Genomic DNA, 17,852 nt, shown 5'->3' with positions numbered 1-17,852 from the left:
ATAATCTATTATAGGCTTCTACAAGCATATCGTCCAAAACGCAAAAGTTAATTTATGCAATAGGTTGTACAAACATTCGGATATTGATTTTCACACGAATTGCAATTTCACAGGGCTGCTAATCAAAATTTAATTCGTTTACGTTACTTTGTTAAGCTTAATGAACTTATTTAATCAATTTACAACATTTTTAGTGAGATTTTGTACTTTTTTACATTCAGTGGCTCTAAAAGTTTAATTGCCCTATGATTTGTACGGTAAATGTTTCACTCGCATTTTTTTTTCGCATAACCCGGCAACCGTAAACCAAGACCATTGCATTTACTTAAATATCACCCAAATTCACACATATCTATCTAATAATATTATATAACAAAGCGTAAACAACGCACTTGCCAAGATTCCTAACATACGGCCCCGGTGAGATTCACACTGCATCGGGCGAGTCAAAATAAAAGCTTGTAATAAAATTGCATTGGACTAAATACGTCTAGGAGATTAAGATGTTTAGAAGTAGAAAGTAATTGTTGGTGATTCATCATCGTAATCGTTTTGGCTAAAGATTTAAGGTCAGTGTGTGTTATAAATTGATACAATTACAATGTGTTTGATAAGGTAGACGAAATATTAATGATGCGAAATAAGTTTGTAGAAATCGTTGCTAGCGTTCTTTGGTCTCTGTCTACAACAGTGTGGATTTTTGTATTAATGTATGACACTTACATCCATCGACATTAAATAATGGAGTGAAAAACACTTAATTAAATAGCATCTGACGCTAGGAACGCATATCAGTCTGTACCCTTTGCCAATTCAATTCTCGTTAAGCGATACTACATCTACTAATTCCTACATCACTTTTTTGATTTTACGTTTGAAACAAACAAACCTGTAGTTCGATTAATAATACAATGCCACCTCTCTATAACAACGACACTACAACGACTTACCGAACCTTCGTCGTTGCACGTTCGGTCAACAAAAACGCGTGAGCGGCTAGACTAAGAGACCATACTTCCTTCTCATAGTATGTATGTACCTGAGACTCCTGCTGCGAACTCGTCTCGCAGGTGACTGTGGTGACGGCGCGCGCGCAGCCGTGTGACCGCTGCCGCCACTGTCCGACAGAGACGCCCAGTTGTTCATGCCGCTGCCCTGCGAACTGCTGCAAGAAGAATACGACTAGTGTAAGTATCAGATCTGCAGAATTTTATGAAGTTGATAATGAAAGAAGAAAGTATATCGATCTGTCTAATGACTGGGATACAAATTGATAGAAACTTGACAAATCTAAGGTACTCGGAATAAAATGTAGCCTGTCTTTTTGTAATTTTTCTTGATCCTGATAAAACAAAATAGTATTGTCAAATACACTTATGAAAGAAAGTTCTATAAACGGATTGGAGTAGGTGCTACTCAAAAAGCTTACAACCAAAAAGTGATTAGTATTTACAAACTTTTAGTTTAGATTTAATTTTTTTACAGAGTCAGAGACAGAGAGAGAGAGAATAATTAGTAGTTTGAGATTTAAAATCTACTCGAAAATATTTTTCGGTAGGAACCTGGTTGATCGTGATAGAAATCACCTATCTAAACAGAGGTTTTCAAGCAACAGCATTTTCTCTACTTCTCGGACTACCTACACAGTATTCATATATTTTCTTACTTGAGCGAGTTCTGATGTTGGTGACAATGCGGGCACGGCGCCCTCGGCGGCTCGCACACCGCCTGCACCGCCAGCAGCCGCTCCTGCGACGAACATTGCGACTGCAACAATGGGACACACGTAGCACATTATTATAACATACGATTCTGTTTATTGATGTAGGTGATGATATCGAAAACTTCGGATAATACAAGGTCTTGAGGTTTGAGAAGATTAATCATAGGATGAAAATAATGTACAGAATTAAAATACGGATTATTAATTGACATATTAAGAAATATCAATCCCTAGATTGTTTACACGTATAGGTACAGTTTTCAAATGTAATCCGAGAGTGATCACTGAACAAAAATGCCCTTAAATGAAGAAAAGTTCAGAAAAATTCCACTCGTAACTTCATAGAAATATATTTTTCTACACCTCTTTTGTATGTTAGTCTTTCGCAAAGTCTAATTTATTTATTCATTATACTCAACTTCAACCAATCTTTAAACCTTCTTCAATAAAATCTCAAGTATACATAACTAAATAAACCAACCAATGAACCAATAAATAATTTACAAACATATCTTCACGACAAATATGTCTACTTCCTAAACCAATAACGGATGATACAAGAGGATGTACAAAACATACACAGAACGATAAAGTGCAATCAATAACTTATATTGCGGTCAATGATACCCAATAAATATAAATTTAATAGCCACTATTTGGTATAAAGACCAAGCTTATGACATCCGATCAATCAATAGCCTAGTCTTTCTTCGAACTATGTTGAAGTCGGCTTCCAGTCTCACCAGATGCAGCTGAATATCAGTATTTTAAATGGAGCTACTGCCTATCTGACCTCCACAACCGAGTTACCAAAGTTATTACACGATACCCTTCGGTAAGACTGGTTGTTAGACTTTCAAGCTTCTGACTAATGTTAACGACTGTCAAAGATCTTTGAAAATGATAGCCGGGACCCACAATTTAACGTGCATTTCGAAACACGGTAAAACGAGATATGTATAAGATGGTCACCCATCTACAGAACAACCTCGGCAAGCGTAGCTTAACCTAACAGATAGACCGCGCGGCTGTGGTTAACAAAGACACGAGCTCCTCCTTATGACATCCGATATGAGAAGAACGTTACACGCTTTTAAGAGCATGAGTCAATAGTCGCACACGAAATGTGTTAAAATAAATATAAGAAATAAAAATGAGAGTATTTTTAATAGTTGGTATTCTTAGATAAGTCTCGTAGCCTGCTTGTCGCCAACCAAGTCGCGACTACTTTAAATATGTTTGAATAAGATAAAACTAGGAAAAATCTCATTGCTTCTTTGAGTTATTTTCTAAAAGGTCTTCGGCTTACGATTACCTGCGTGCAAAACTAAACCATTGGGCTGAGTTTGCATGCACTTTGTTTCTAGGCAATAATTATGTCTTTTATTAGTAGCATTTGCAGCCCCTTTTTATACCTATACCTGCTATTAAATGAGAGTCCATTTTTTTATACCTCGAAAACTCTTTTTCATGCATTTCGTTGAAAATTTGTTTACATGTATCGCATTCTAAGAAAGTTACAAGCTTACACTCCATACTGGTTTTTTTTTCATTCCTTTAAACATAATAGAGCTATAAATATTATCTTATTATATAATAACAGTTTGAAATATAAATAAAATTGTAAAGAATGTGTGCCATTCGTGAAACGATAGTAATCTCAATTGATCTCGGAAGTTATGAACTCTTGTTATGAGATACGAAGAGATTGAATCAATACAATAGGTTTAGTTATTTTAAACATAGGTCTTTCTCATAATTAAGGCATATCTTTAGTTAGTAGACAGTTCCTGGGTGTTGGATTACTTAATACTTTGCAAAAATCTAGGTTAGGAATAGAAAAGAATAGTATACTTAATAATTTAAGGTTTTCGTGGTTTCTGTAGCATTGCAATAATCAACCTGGGTTTCTATACGTAATGAATAAGTATTCAGTTTACAGTTTAATATTAAGTATTATCTTCTGGTACTACCATCATAGCGTGACTAAATTCATCATAAGTCGAACAATGCCTTTGTGTTAATTCTAAATCACTAATATATAATAATATTTTCAAAAAAGGAAAGCTTAACACACTGCTCGACTACAAAAAGATATATCGTAAATCTTGTACCGCTGTGTACAAATAAAAAAACTAACCGCATTTTTATCAAAACATTTATCTAACCATAAAACATGAATAATACCAAAAAATCCTGACTAATATATTCCTACTAGCTGACTCGCGCAACTTCGCTTGCGTCACATAAGAGAGAATGGGTCAAAATTTTCCGAGCCTATAGCCTTCCTCGATAAATGGGCTATGTAACACTGTAAGATTTTTCAAATCGTACTAGTAGTTCCTGAGATTAGCGCGTTCAAACAAACAAACAAATTTTTCAGCTTTATAATATTAGTATAGGTAAAACCTGTATAATACCAAAAAATCCTGAATAATATATTCCTATTATATCCTATGACCATATCCTACACACTAATGTTTATGTAAAACTACATGATAGTATCTTCTAGTGGGTAAACAAAGAGACTGGGCAGGAATGTGTATCTATCGTAAAATTGTAGAGTTTGTCTGTTTGTTTGTTTGTTTGGTTGGTTGAACGCGCTAATCTCAGGAACTACTGGTGCGAATTGAAAAAATATTTGCCTGTTGGTTAGCTTATTTATTGAGGAAGGCTATAGGTTATTTAACATTACGCTACGGTCATTAGGAACGGAGTAGCAACGAAAAATGATGGAAAAACGGGGAGAATTATGACCCATTTTCTCTCGTGCCGCAAGCGAAGTTGCGCGGGTCAGCTAGTAAGTGATATAAGTATGTATGCGCAGGAGTTTCCTCGTCCGCGCGCCGAATACGAACCGAATTGATTTCGTTACGATGGTTTATTGCTCACGACTATCTAAGAGGACAATGGCTTTGTAGTTTTGTTAATTTTCAAACAAAATTTAGATATTATGTTAGGTTTTAATAAAACAAAGTTTTCTTTACTTTTGTTCCGAATTTGTGTAAGAACAAGCAAAATAATCATCAAGCAACAAGCATCGCGATATGCTATGTATAAAGCGTTGAAAGTCCTATGATCGTAGGCAGAGACCTACTCTACTCCTAAAAGGATCAAACGTGTTTAATGTCTACTTATATTTTATTTTATTTATCTCACTAAGCTTCAAAAAAGTAGTTTTTTTTATTTGCCAATCCAAATATGTTTATTGTTTATTCCTTCGACTGATCTACTCCTGCTTTTTCATGAATTAAAGTTACTGAAAACAGGTCTAATTATCATATAAAGCCTATCATAACTCAGAAGCAATGACCTTTAAAACTAAACTATCTACATATCAATCTAACGACATCCACTCGCAGTCAATCGATCATTTAAAAATATATGTCAGCTCTATACATCTAATAAATATGTCAATAAACATATCAATGTATTTTCATACACTCCGACATATAGTAGATAAACTATGATTTATGTACCAACAACAAACACTAAAAAATCTTGGAAATTTTTCAGAAATTTCACGACATATTACTTATTGCGCAAAAAGAAACTTTATTCTTTTGGGATAGTGTATTGTTTTGTTTACTTCGGTTTATATTGTGTTGTTTTGGCATCAAAAATATATTCACCTGATGACAATTAGTTTTTTATTTTTCATCTAAGTGTGTTATTAGGTAGTGTAATGATAAAAGTGAAATGATAGTGATGACAATTCTGTTGAATAATGTTTAGTTAAAATTTTACAATGAGTAAGTAAAGGACAAATATATTAAAACTAACACGAAAGATTTCAAACACAGCGATCAAATAGTTGTTAACGTGGGAATTTTGCATAGGAATCGAACCCACTACCTTGAAGCGCAATGATAGTATTGTAAAGTCCACTTTACTATCGACGAATATATAATTATATAATGGGAATTTTGTTGGCAACAGTCTGAAAATCTAGTACACTAGTTATTTATATTTAATAAATATTTTCTTGTTCACGTAATATTTCATCGCAATACAATTTAATTGGATGCACATTATAATCTTAATTAACCGGAAAATTGTTTATTTATATTTCCATTTTATTTCAGTTTGTTATGTAACAATATAACATACGTAATGAAGCAGATAACAATAATAATTATTATTGATTGTTCTATTAAAATATTATAAAAGAGAAAATGTGTTCGTTTGTTTTTTTATTGATATGGGTACACCAATTTGAATGAAAGGCAGGTTGATAAGATTATGATTCCGAGAAGGGCAGTCTTTTTTCCATAATCTAGCTTAGCTAGCGGCATAGCTAGCAAACACAATATCCCATGTGTGTATGTATTTAAAAAAAATACTATTAAATACAGGTGGTGCACTGTGACTTCCACTGTTGAGCTGTTTTATGTGTGTTCTTTTCTTTGAGTATAAACGGCGTGATATTATGTATGTTGATAAATTTAACAATTCGCATAGATATACTACAGTTACCCATACGATTTTTGTATCTGCATTACTTTTACCGTAGGTGTCTTGTACACAAAATCAGCTATCCCATGTAAGTAGTCAGTCAGCGTAATCGTATCTTTTATGTACTAAAATGCGCAATGAGGTAATCCGGAAAAGAACGGGTGTCACCGCCACAGCTCGGCGGATGAGCGGCGCGGTGATGCATTCTAATTTGTCGCCTGTTTGTGACACCGACTGACAATTCGTTTTTTAGACACTGTAATGTTAAACTGTATTTAAATTGATTATGTAATATTTTATTTTTTTTGTGATAGTATTTATTTTGTTTATTCATTTCGGGAATAATAGTTGTTTAGAAAACGATAATTACATAAATATGTGTATTAGTGTCTGTGTTTATTCTAAAGTAGGTATGGTACTTTTGTAGTCTGATGCCAAAGAAGAACGTCTCAAATTGTAAAAAAAAAATACTAACTATTTTCCCATACAATCTGATGGTCTTAACTTCGTATTTTAACTTAAGTTATAAATAATTGTAGAGCTGGAATTTCTGCTTGATTTAAAACGAATTTGTTTGATCACATCCTTAAAGATGTTGTATGTCTAAAACAGATTTTACGAAAATTATTTTAATATGACCAATATATGATGAAAGAATTTCCTCATAATTATTTTAATATTTATAATATAGCTCACTAAGTCTGCACACATGTCGCACGCAGTGAAACGTGGCTAAGTTGGCGCCCTCGGCGAGGTACAAGGTTCCGTGCACACGACATATCATAGAAATAACTTACGAGAATGTTGTTTGTTGATATCAATACTGATTGAAATTCACTCAAATAGATAAAGAATATCTTTCAATATACATACCTAACTGTGACTCTCAAAAGATCTTTGAAAATGACAGCCGGGACAACTTAACCAGACTTCTAAAACACAGAGGAGCTCGTTATGTATAATATGGTCACCCATCTACTAGCCAACCTCGGTAAGCGAAGCTTAACCTAAGAGATCGATCCGCGCAGCTGTTTCCGTTTAGCAATTAGCTCTATAACCATATCAAAAATAACAAACACTAACGAAATTATCATTCGCGTGTTTTATGAGCTATTTACATACAAAAACATTCTCAGTACGATGAATCATTAGTCTTGTAGTTCCGAAACTAATTAACAGTGGGACAACAGTACTATGACACATAGCATGTGTGCCGAATGTTTGAGCAAAACATTTCTTAGAAATTAGTGTATTTTTTCGGAAATGCGTATATGGGATGCGACATGATCCGGCTACCTATTGGCCTAGAGATGTGTGAAAGATATTATTTGCGCTTCCGTTAAAATAAATATCTAGTTTTTATTTATTGAAATGGGAGTGGTCTAACGTCATTGCTTTTTCTGTTCAAATTTTGAACATCACTATTTAGTGCTGTATTCTAACTCAATGACATGTAATCCCGAATGTACTGACTTGAGTCAATTCAAAAAAACTGTTTGGAATGATAAAAAAATAGACAAGTATTCTGTTTAGAAAACGTTAAGACTATCATAAATATCGAAGCAGTATCGACTGACAATATCGTAACAGCATATTATAAATAATGAAATCAAATATTATTAAGTGATCTTTTTGAACTTGTACTCAGCAAGAAGGGAATAGACCTGTGATAGTAGACATACTAAGTAATATTATAGACTTACTGATAGACTAGAGCTGCCGGGGGTGGTCCCGTAGCCGGAGGAGGGCAGCGACGCCACCGACCATCTGCGACCATCGCTGTTTACAAACATACAAATATTAGTTCATGCACTTGTAAGACAGCTGTAGAAAGAAGATAAATAAAAGAGATGGTGGTGAATTCCTGCAGATATCCTGGCAGTAGGTATGTATGATGTTAAATATTGTTTAGTGAAGAGGGTTTACTTAATTTTCTTTAGTCCGAATATAAGTAAGTGCCATCGTTGATGTTATCTGATATGCCTAAAAGTTGTTTAATGCCAACTTTCTGAGGCACATTTAGAGGTAGTTTATCTGTTCAATGTCATGTTTATATCAATTCAAACGCTATTGGATAACTACCGCTAAATGTTCCTCAGAAACCTCCAATACAGGCGACCAAGCTAATGCACAAGTCTTTACCGCGTCTGATAACCATTATATTTATCCAGACTTAGTCATTTAGGACTAACCAGATTACACATTACCGAATTGAAGATACACAACAAGAACCTGTATTTTTGTATTTCTCTTTGTTGCAAAGTAAATGATAAATATCGTTATGATAACACGTTTGATTGAATACAAGCCAGACATACATACATATAATAAAGACAAGGGATGTTGTATAAAGAGATGGATAGGACGCATACACAACTATTTATCGGTGTTCCTTCCTGGCTTTATTAAAAATGACAATCGCCCTATTTATTATATTAAAATTAAAGGTCTCGGGCTTCGGGCCCAGTCTCTGTTGGTGTAGAATTTTTAAAGTATTAATTGTTATTTACATACCAGTATGATGTTAATGTCTGTTCTAAAACAGCTAATGAGAACTAGTAAAACAAACTCTAATTAGAAGCAAAATATTAATATTTAGGATATGTTGCACCATTTTCAAGTAAATATTTTATAAGATGTTCAGTTATAGACTAAATTTTTTCTGATCATTTGTGTTAAAATATTTACCGACTTTATAAAGGAGAAAGCTCTCAATTTGTCGAAATCTTTTTTAATATTTCCATCATTTTAGGTTTGAAGCATAGTTTTTGTTTTAAATCTCGCTTTATCATTCCACCACTATTTCTGAATTTCAAAATAAATTTTACTTGAAAATGGCGAAACAAAACCCTTATAATATTAATAATACCTAAATTAATACTCACATATCCTTATTTCTAATTCGGTTAGACATGTTGGCAACACAATGATGAAATTAGACAATTCTGCTACCCTCTTAGTATCAAATCTTGATGATTTGATGAAACTATCATACAAATGAATACTTAATAATGATTTACCTTTATTTTTAAAAACTTTAAAATTTAATAAAACATGCAAAAACCGCTAATGATCTGGTAATGACGTATTAACTGTTTAACCAATGAGGGTGATTCGAAATTGAAATGCGGTCATTTCATTGGTTGAACTGCGGTGTTCTTTGTTACGTCATTGTTTTTTTTTAATGAACTTTGATATTCGAAATGGCCTAGGTTTGGTTATAAATTGAGCCTAAGTATATCTTTACTATAATAATTTTTAATAATTGTTTTATGATCATAATATCATGTTAATTGATCAAAATGTTAGAAAAACTAAATTTTAATGAGAGGACGTTAAGAAAATGTCGCTATTGGTTATCTATCATAGCAATTAGAATACAACAAGAAATCGAAAAGGGGACAAATTACTTCAAAAACCAGATCGAGAAATAAAACTTCTAAAGACCTGTTTCACAATTGAAGCCATTTAATTCTATCACTTTCTTTTCAGAAGGAAAAGACGAAGACAACAAAACATTTTGTTAAGAAAACTAACTTCATTATGAAACAGGCCCATATATCTACAAAATCTAGTTATATATCACGAATTACACCTTACTATATACCACCAGTTCGGTTTGTTCCTGCAAAAATGTCTCACATTTATATAAAATAACCACGACACATTCCCCAGTATAAATACGAAAGTTTTAAAAGTAATAGTTTCACCATTATACTAGAAGGTAGCATTTCAAAGATAAGACTATAAACACACGAAAACAAACAAAGTCACACACAAACTTTAAGTTTTTGTTAGTCACACAGAAAACACAATTTAAAACAGGCAGTTCTTGGAAGAAAATTAAGGATGGATTCTTTTTAACAGCAAGAAATTATTTCATTCAATTTTGATATCACAAATTCGGAGCTCTCGTTTGTTACTTCTAAACCCTGCCTTACAAAATAGACATCTCGTCTACTTCTCAAGAGTTAGGCTACATTATCTGTTGCTTTATCACCATCGCTTATGGTGCTTAATGTCTTGCAGTTAAAAATTCCCTTCACCAGTTTGCAGACACAGTTCAATATTACAGGTCTTTGTTTTTACATTCATACTTGTTTATCACTATTTCAAGGTATACATACCATTAGTAATTATTCTGGACAACATTAAACTGTCTATGCTCTTTAAACCCTGAATTAAGATTCAAGCCCATTATGACAAACTATACATCCTTCAATAGATAATACAACAACTGATAATTGGCCACAAATCAGCTAACACTAAAAAATCTACCTCCTCATTACATTTGTCTGAAGTTATTAACTAACTAGACTTGAATCTCCATTATAAATTTCTTCCAGAACGTACAAAGCACACGCAAGTGGAGTTCCCGTCAGATACTCACAGCTCCTTGCCCCTCTTAACGCTGGAGGAGAGCAAGGCATGGTGCAGCGGGTGTGGGTGGTGCGCGTGCGGCCAGCGAGGACCCTCGGCCGGGGAGAGCGGACCCGTGCCGGGGGAACTGCAGCGACCGGACCCGACCTGGAGAAAAGAGGAAAAATATTAGCTACAGCATTTCTAGACTCCAGAGTCACAGTTACTGGGATTCTTTTTGTCCATGGATATCGGGACAAAATGGTCTCAATTATTCGTTCAAGGAACTAGTAGACCGAAAACGAAGTTTATGAATTGTAGATTTGATTACATGTATCAAGGTCCCAGTTATTTCTTTACAGGACTACTACAACGAACTTGAAATAAACCATTGCGCTACCGTCCTGTTATTTAATTGTTTGATCTACAGCTATATCCAAAACAAGGGTAACGGTAGAGAAGTAATAGGTTCTGCACTTCTGCCAAGTCACTCTGTCATCACAGAATTCTCGTAGCAGCCATTGTTGTAGAAACCACCGTGACGGTTATTTTCAATAGTATCGAATCTACTACGTTTCATTGATTTTTTTACTTCTCATTTCTCAATAGTATTTCGAAAGGCACGTGCAAATTGTGCGTAGTAGAAATTGATTGTATCACGCGCTAACAGCGGGAGTAAACAACAAGGAAACATTCGGTTCTAAGATCGGAACAGTTTGTTGAACCGTACATTGATTTAAAGACCAAATGTATACTCGATAACATTAAAAGCTGTTGCGTAGGCATCTAGTAACAAATATAAAAACTAGCTGACCCCGCAAACTTCGTATCGCCTAACAGTAAATTTTTAATAGATAAATAAATAATTAATAAATCTTTTTTTCGTAGGAACCATCTCCGTTCTTCAAGGAATATTACAGAAAGATTCATTTTTATAAATATAGATTAAAGAAAGATCAATCCGATGATCTATCCGACCAATTTCGGCCATGGCAATAAGATCCTAATAGGAAGAGTGTCTGCGATGTAAAAAAAAACAGGATATTTTTCACAACAAATACCAAGACTGAAGACTGTTACTGTCAAAATAAAACCATCAAAATTGATTCCACTATTATACATTTACTACAACAGTTCAACACGGAAGTGTATCGAAGAACGATGACATACAAGGTTGTGATGAAGTAAGTCTATACTGGAAGCCTTACAATGTACCTAGAGATTTTAATCTCAATACATTTGTATTGTAATGTTAAAGAAAATTACTTTCTGTACCTAATAGAGCTACTTTACAAAACGCCCCAGGAGATTCTCCAAGACTTGATACACACATTCCGTTCGGCATAAATCGGCCCAGCCGGGCGGCAAAACTGAATATGTGTAGATGAATGTTCGGGAAAAATGCCGCTCGACATCGCCACACCCGAATGTTTAAATCGAATTGTGACCCGAAGGAAGTAACCGATTGGCATAAGCCAAACAAGTGCTGTTACTTCGATTCGGTTTTATTGTTTGATAAAATAATATTGCTGATTCAAACGTGTCGATTCGAATATGTCTTAATGAAGTTCAATTATACTTTTTCCAACCTGATTCACATTAAGGCTGGATCGCAACGCAAAGCGTTCTGCTAAGCAAAATAGGTCAGTTAATAAGAAAGGGGATCGTTGGATGCACTCAGCAAATTACACTCACTGGTTGGTAATGATTCTGAGTTAAGTAGCGATTTGCAGGAAAGTCTATAGATGGTTGAGCATTTTATGGAAGTTGAAGAGAGGGATTTAAAATTCCGAAGGAGGTTTGCTTTCCGTAACCCGTTATTGTCAATCAAAACAGGGTGGCTTCCATAGCCAACTAAGAAAACTGTACCAATTTATTAGGGGAAAGATTTGTTTGAAAATATTTTTGTAACGAATTGGCTCTAAAAGTACTGGACCGATTTTAAATATTCTTTCACCATTTGAATGCTACATTATCACTGATTCATATACGTAGGCTATTTTAATTGCACAACAATAAGGATCCACCCGCGCGAAGCTAGAACGGGCCGCTAGTAATCAAATAATGGTATGTGAAATTTTATTTTATTTTTATTTTATTGTGGTGAACGAAGCAAACAGTATTATAACATTATGTAATAAAAACATTAAATTTTTAACACTGTCACCAATGAAGCTTCAAACAATGAATAAATAAAACAATCATAACATCACCTAATTTTCACAAGATCAGAAGTAGAAACTAGAAAACGTACAAACAGATTTCTGTTTCACCTATTTGGCTAGCTACCAAAAATTCACATAAACGTGCTATCCAGAATATTATCTAGTTTTTACGAGGAATTTTATCTGGACTGGACTCTTTTGTTTTAAGATTGCAAATAAAGAAGAAAGTAGGCTTGACTAGTTATTACTACACTTTTATTCTTCTCCGGCTAAGATTTCTGTTGAAGCAAGTTTTTAATCGAACCGGATTTGTCTGTAAATTGGTTCTTGCAATGCAAGATTATATCTGTTGTAGTAAAGTATATGCCAGCACAGAGTCCTCTTAACGAATTTTTCATGTTCACTAGAAAGACTTTTCTTTCTAACGAGGTATAGTGTTATAACCCAGGTAACAGGGCTGTGGAGGTCCAATAGGCAGTCGCTTCACGTAATATACTGATAATCAGCTGCATCTGGTGAGACTGTAAGCCGAATCCAACATAGTTTGGAGAAAAGGCTAGGCTCAAAAAATAACTAGAACGACTTTTCAAAAGTAGTAATGCGTCTAAAGGAAGTTTGCAAGCAAGTATGTCACAGCCATATCATTGGTTACTTTCGTATGTAATCAGTTGCTAATGGACTCGAATAGATGACATTACTAAGTGTACGATTGCTGCCAATCTGTGAATGAATAGTCGTGGTATTTAAGCTAATTGCTATGGCGAAAGATGACGGAGATGGCATATGCATTTCTTTAAGTACCTATCTTACGGATACCACAAGACCATACTTCGTAATTATGACTGGTTTTGCCCAGTTTCCAATAGTTCAGCTTCCTCGTAATCTTTACAAAAACTTAAGTATTTGGGCCATCTCAAACCGACACATTTTGTAGTAGCTTTGAAATATAAAAATCTAGAATCACTCATCTGCGATAGTTTAATATCATTTTCAACTACTTTTTTTCTTTCAATACGATTTCAACATTAGATTGTTATCAGCCATCAATAAACCAAAGCTATATTGCTTAATTTGCACATAACGGGTCACAAGCCGAGGCCCAGTTCGATGTTAGTTTTTTTACAATCATATAAAGCTAGTCTATCAGTAGGCAGGACAAAAAACTAGTTTCGCGTACAACGGTCTTTAGATCTGCCTTACATCATGCTAGATGGGAATTTAAAATTATCTTCATATCTTTATAAAGACTTGTTATAATATCGACTTTAAAAAGAACGAAAAAGAATAATATTGCAGAAAGTGTCCGTATGATTTTCGAATTAATTTTTATTTGAAACCTTTGTCAAAATCAAATATGTTTTTTTTTTCATAAACTTTTGACAAGTATTTGAAATCGTCATAGTATTTTATATCTACCGCCATTTCGGAAAAGCTGCTGCTCGTGAGATGAAACGGAAGAAACTCACAGCTTGCTCTTTTTAATTGTCAAAATGTTCATGTAACAATGTTTTGCTGTGTGCAGTGGTGAGAAAAAAAAAACCATTACAAAATATTTATAATAAAGTCAATTACACAAAGCTAATATTATTATGTTGACACAGAAATGATATTATGAATCATATTTTCTAGTTTTAATATCTAAATGGATCAGTTTGTTGGCTACAGAAAACCAGAAGCTATTAAAACGACGTCACATTTTGCTTTCGTTCCTATTGCAGAGTCTACAATCGATACAAATACTCAAGTTTTACGATCACCGACAACATAGTAGAGAACTTTGAAATGCACGATTTACTTATAGTATAATTGAGATAAGTGTATAACGAAAAAAGAAGTATCCGTGGTAAATAGGCAATTGTTCGCGGTATAAGCCAACGAGTATACGTTTTTAATCGTAAATTGTGTATGCCTTAGCCACCCGTGTCCTCTGTCTTAAACAAGGTGGATGCTAAAAGATCCTACCAAAATACTAATTTTCGTGTAGTAAGGCAATTGTTCTCTGCATAAGCCTACGTTCTAAATCCTAAATTTTGTATGTACGTACTTTAACATACAAGCCTCTCTGGTAGCAAGGGGGAGAAGATCCTACCAAAATACTGATTGTCGTACCACTAACACATCTTCGTATTCTTCTTATCGTATGGTTAGTGGTCAACCTATTGTCAAAGTTGTTCAAGCCGCCCAAAGGCCGTTGACGTGGCTTAACGACTGTTACCTTAATTAACAACAACCGGGACCGACTTTTAACGTTCCCTCCGAAGAACAGAGACGCCTAGTTCAAATTCCACTATGCGGTCACCCATCTATGGAATGACCGCGCCAAGGGTTGCTTAACCCACATATCTTTTACTAGTGGTCTATCATAATCAAATTACACCTCAGCTTCAACTTGCCAACAACTTGGTTCACTTATTCAAGTTGTTCTTAGAACTCGTACTACCCACACTCTATACTCAAGTACAGGTATCTGCTACAAGACCTCTTCAAGATAAAAGCCAATATATTTGTGATAGAACTTCTATCATAGAACATACTGGAAGTATACGAACAAATTGATTCGGAAGTAGAAAGTTTATAATGAATGCAGAAAATAGGTTTAGTTGTATAATACTTGTATAAAAAAATAGATTTCAAGGAGACTAGAAAAGGTGGTTTGCGGAAAAAGATTGATGAAGAAGATTTTTGATATAAACTTACTAAACGTTTAAGAAATAAAATTAGTAACATTACTAGGTTAGCGCTCAGGAGAGAGGATCAAAAGTGAAAGTAATGTTAGGTAGTTTGTAGAGACCAACCTTTGAAATGATTATTTTCTATAACCTATAATCTAACCTAAGGTAACCTTAGTTTATCGTCCTAAGTTGAAGAAAATTTTAGAAATATTCTATAACTAGTAACGTAATTCCTTCCTTTTTGAAACACATACTTCTTTTAATCTCTGCAGCACCCTAAGGGAAACTGGCAGAAAATACCTTTGGCATTAAGCCATCCGCTTTAAAACATTTTGTATAAGTAAATTTAATAAATAAATAATGTAAAATCCATCTAAATACCATTACAAGAAAACATCTCTTCTTAAATCCCAAAAGATCTGAACGTGAAACATTACTTGTGTTTAACATGTATTGTACAATATTATTTCCAGGTAATGTTACCGTTTGCGCAACCCGATCGTCTGCGGTTCAACCCTCAAGGGAGAAAGTTAAAAAACCTTTGGAACAGGGATGTTATTCAGCTCCGTATCCGTAACCGAAACTATCGGATATCCGAAATACCAAACTATCTGCAATCGATATACAAGTTTCGAATAAAGATCGAGTTTCGTTTTAAATTGATAACCTATTTTCTAGTTATTCTCGTAAAGATCTTCCTCTTTCGATTCAGTAATTTTAAGGACTATCACAAATGCCAAAAAGTATATACCAACAATAATAAATATTATATTCGCTTAGCTTTAAATTTTGTTCCAAACTATGTCGGAGTCGGCTTCCAGTCTCACCGGATGCAGCTGGATACCAGTGTTTTACATGGAGCGACTGCCTATCTGACCTCCACAACCCAGTTACTTGGGTATTAACACGATACCCTTCGGTAAGACTGGTTGTCAGACTTTCAAGCTTCTGACTACTGTTAACGACTGTCAAAGATCTTCGAAAATGGCAGCCGGGACCCACAATTTAACGTGCCTTCCGAAACACGGAGGAACTCGATATGTATAAGATGGACACCCATCCACGGAACAACCTTGGCAAGCGTAGCTTAACCTCAGAGATCGATCCGTGCGGCTGTTGTTAACTAACCAACAATAATAAATCATATAATTTAAAAACTACCTACATTGTTTTATTTAAGACTTTACTCGTATATACAAAACAATGTATAAAGGCGAACTTAATACCTGAAATTGCCCAAATATCCGAAATTATCCTAAATTATTTCCTATCCGTAATCATATCCGCAACCGACATAATGTTATTAATATCCGTATCCAAAAAACATCCCCACTTTAGAACATGAAAGTAGTTGAACAAACATCGTACAGAAGTTAAACTTGCGGTAGTTATTTAACTTGCAAAACAACATGGAACTTCCGAGAACAGAAGATTCGCTTCGATTTAGTTCATAGTGGGAATTTGATGGAATAATATAGGAGTTCATGGTTGTTTAGGGAAGTTTATAAGTCTGCTGTTGTTAGGTTAAAATAACGTTTAAAATCGAGAACTAGTTGTATGACTACATACATGTGTACATACATACATAATAACAAGCCTTTTTCCCGAAGGGGTAGGCAAACCAAAGAACGCCACTTGGTACGATCCTAGAAATTACTACATGCAAGAAAATCGAAAGGAAATGTTACCACCAAAGCTAAATGAGTATATTTTTATATTAATACCTAGTAGCATCTGATTCAAACAGTATGTATGCAAACCAAATCAAATTCAGAAAGGACCTCTCTGTCAATTACACAGTTTATAGAAATTTAAAGGACACTGCATCAATTACATATATTCTAATACAAAAACAAAAATCTTGTCTATGTAGTTTAGGAAATGAAAATAAACAGCTAAACTATTGAGTAAGATTACTATTATAACTAAACTAACGGTTTATTACATAACAAGACAACTAAAGTAACCAAACGACATCGTAACGACATAACCGATAACTAATTAGTATATAATTGCAGTGTTATCAGTAGTAAACAGTATGTACTATGTACTTACATAGTTATATAAGCTATCAACAGTACTATCAGTGAGACTCAGTAAGTGAATATTTAACTTGTTTGACCTTATTACAGAATTGAGTACCTATATTGGTAGACTAGCTGACCCGCGCAACTTCGCTTGCGTCACATAAGAGAGAATGGGTCAAAATTTTCCCCGTTTTTGTAACATTTTTCGATGCTACTCCGCTCCTATTAGTCGTAGCGTGATAAAATATAGCCTATAACCTTCCTCGATAAATGGACTATCAAACACTGAAATAATTTTTCAAATCGGACCAGTAGTTCCTGAGATTAGCTCGTTCAAACAAACAAACAATCAAACAAACAAACTCTTCAGCTTTATAATATTAGTATAATATTAGTATAGAAGTATAGATATGAGGTAATCAGCGTCTATGAAAAAAAAAATTTCGATACC

General features: G+C 34.2%; 1 protein-coding gene across 1 annotated transcript in view; it reads right to left on the bottom strand.

The window, feature by feature from the left end:
- Nucleotides 1–17,852, bottom strand: part of dop (microtubule-associated serine/threonine (MAST) protein kinase dop) — a 118,851-nt gene that overhangs the window by 27,484 nt on the left and 73,515 nt on the right. The window contains exons 4-7 of the mRNA XM_076130896.1: nucleotides 10,569–10,705; nucleotides 7,882–7,957; nucleotides 1,667–1,767; nucleotides 1,040–1,165 (exon numbers count right to left, since the gene is read on the bottom strand). Of these exons, the coding sequence (XP_075987011.1) occupies nucleotides 1,040–1,165; nucleotides 1,667–1,767; nucleotides 7,882–7,957; nucleotides 10,569–10,705 (440 nt within the window). The remainder of the gene's footprint in view (nucleotides 1–1,039; nucleotides 1,166–1,666; nucleotides 1,768–7,881; nucleotides 7,958–10,568; nucleotides 10,706–17,852) is intronic.

This window comes from Anticarsia gemmatalis, chromosome 25, assembly GCF_050436995.1.
Source record: "Anticarsia gemmatalis isolate Benzon Research Colony breed Stoneville strain chromosome 25, ilAntGemm2 primary, whole genome shotgun sequence".
Classification (NCBI taxonomy): Eukaryota; Metazoa; Arthropoda; class Insecta; order Lepidoptera; family Erebidae; genus Anticarsia; species Anticarsia gemmatalis.
Note: the sequence above shows the minus strand (reverse complement) of the source record. Positions and strands in the feature narration are given on the sequence as shown.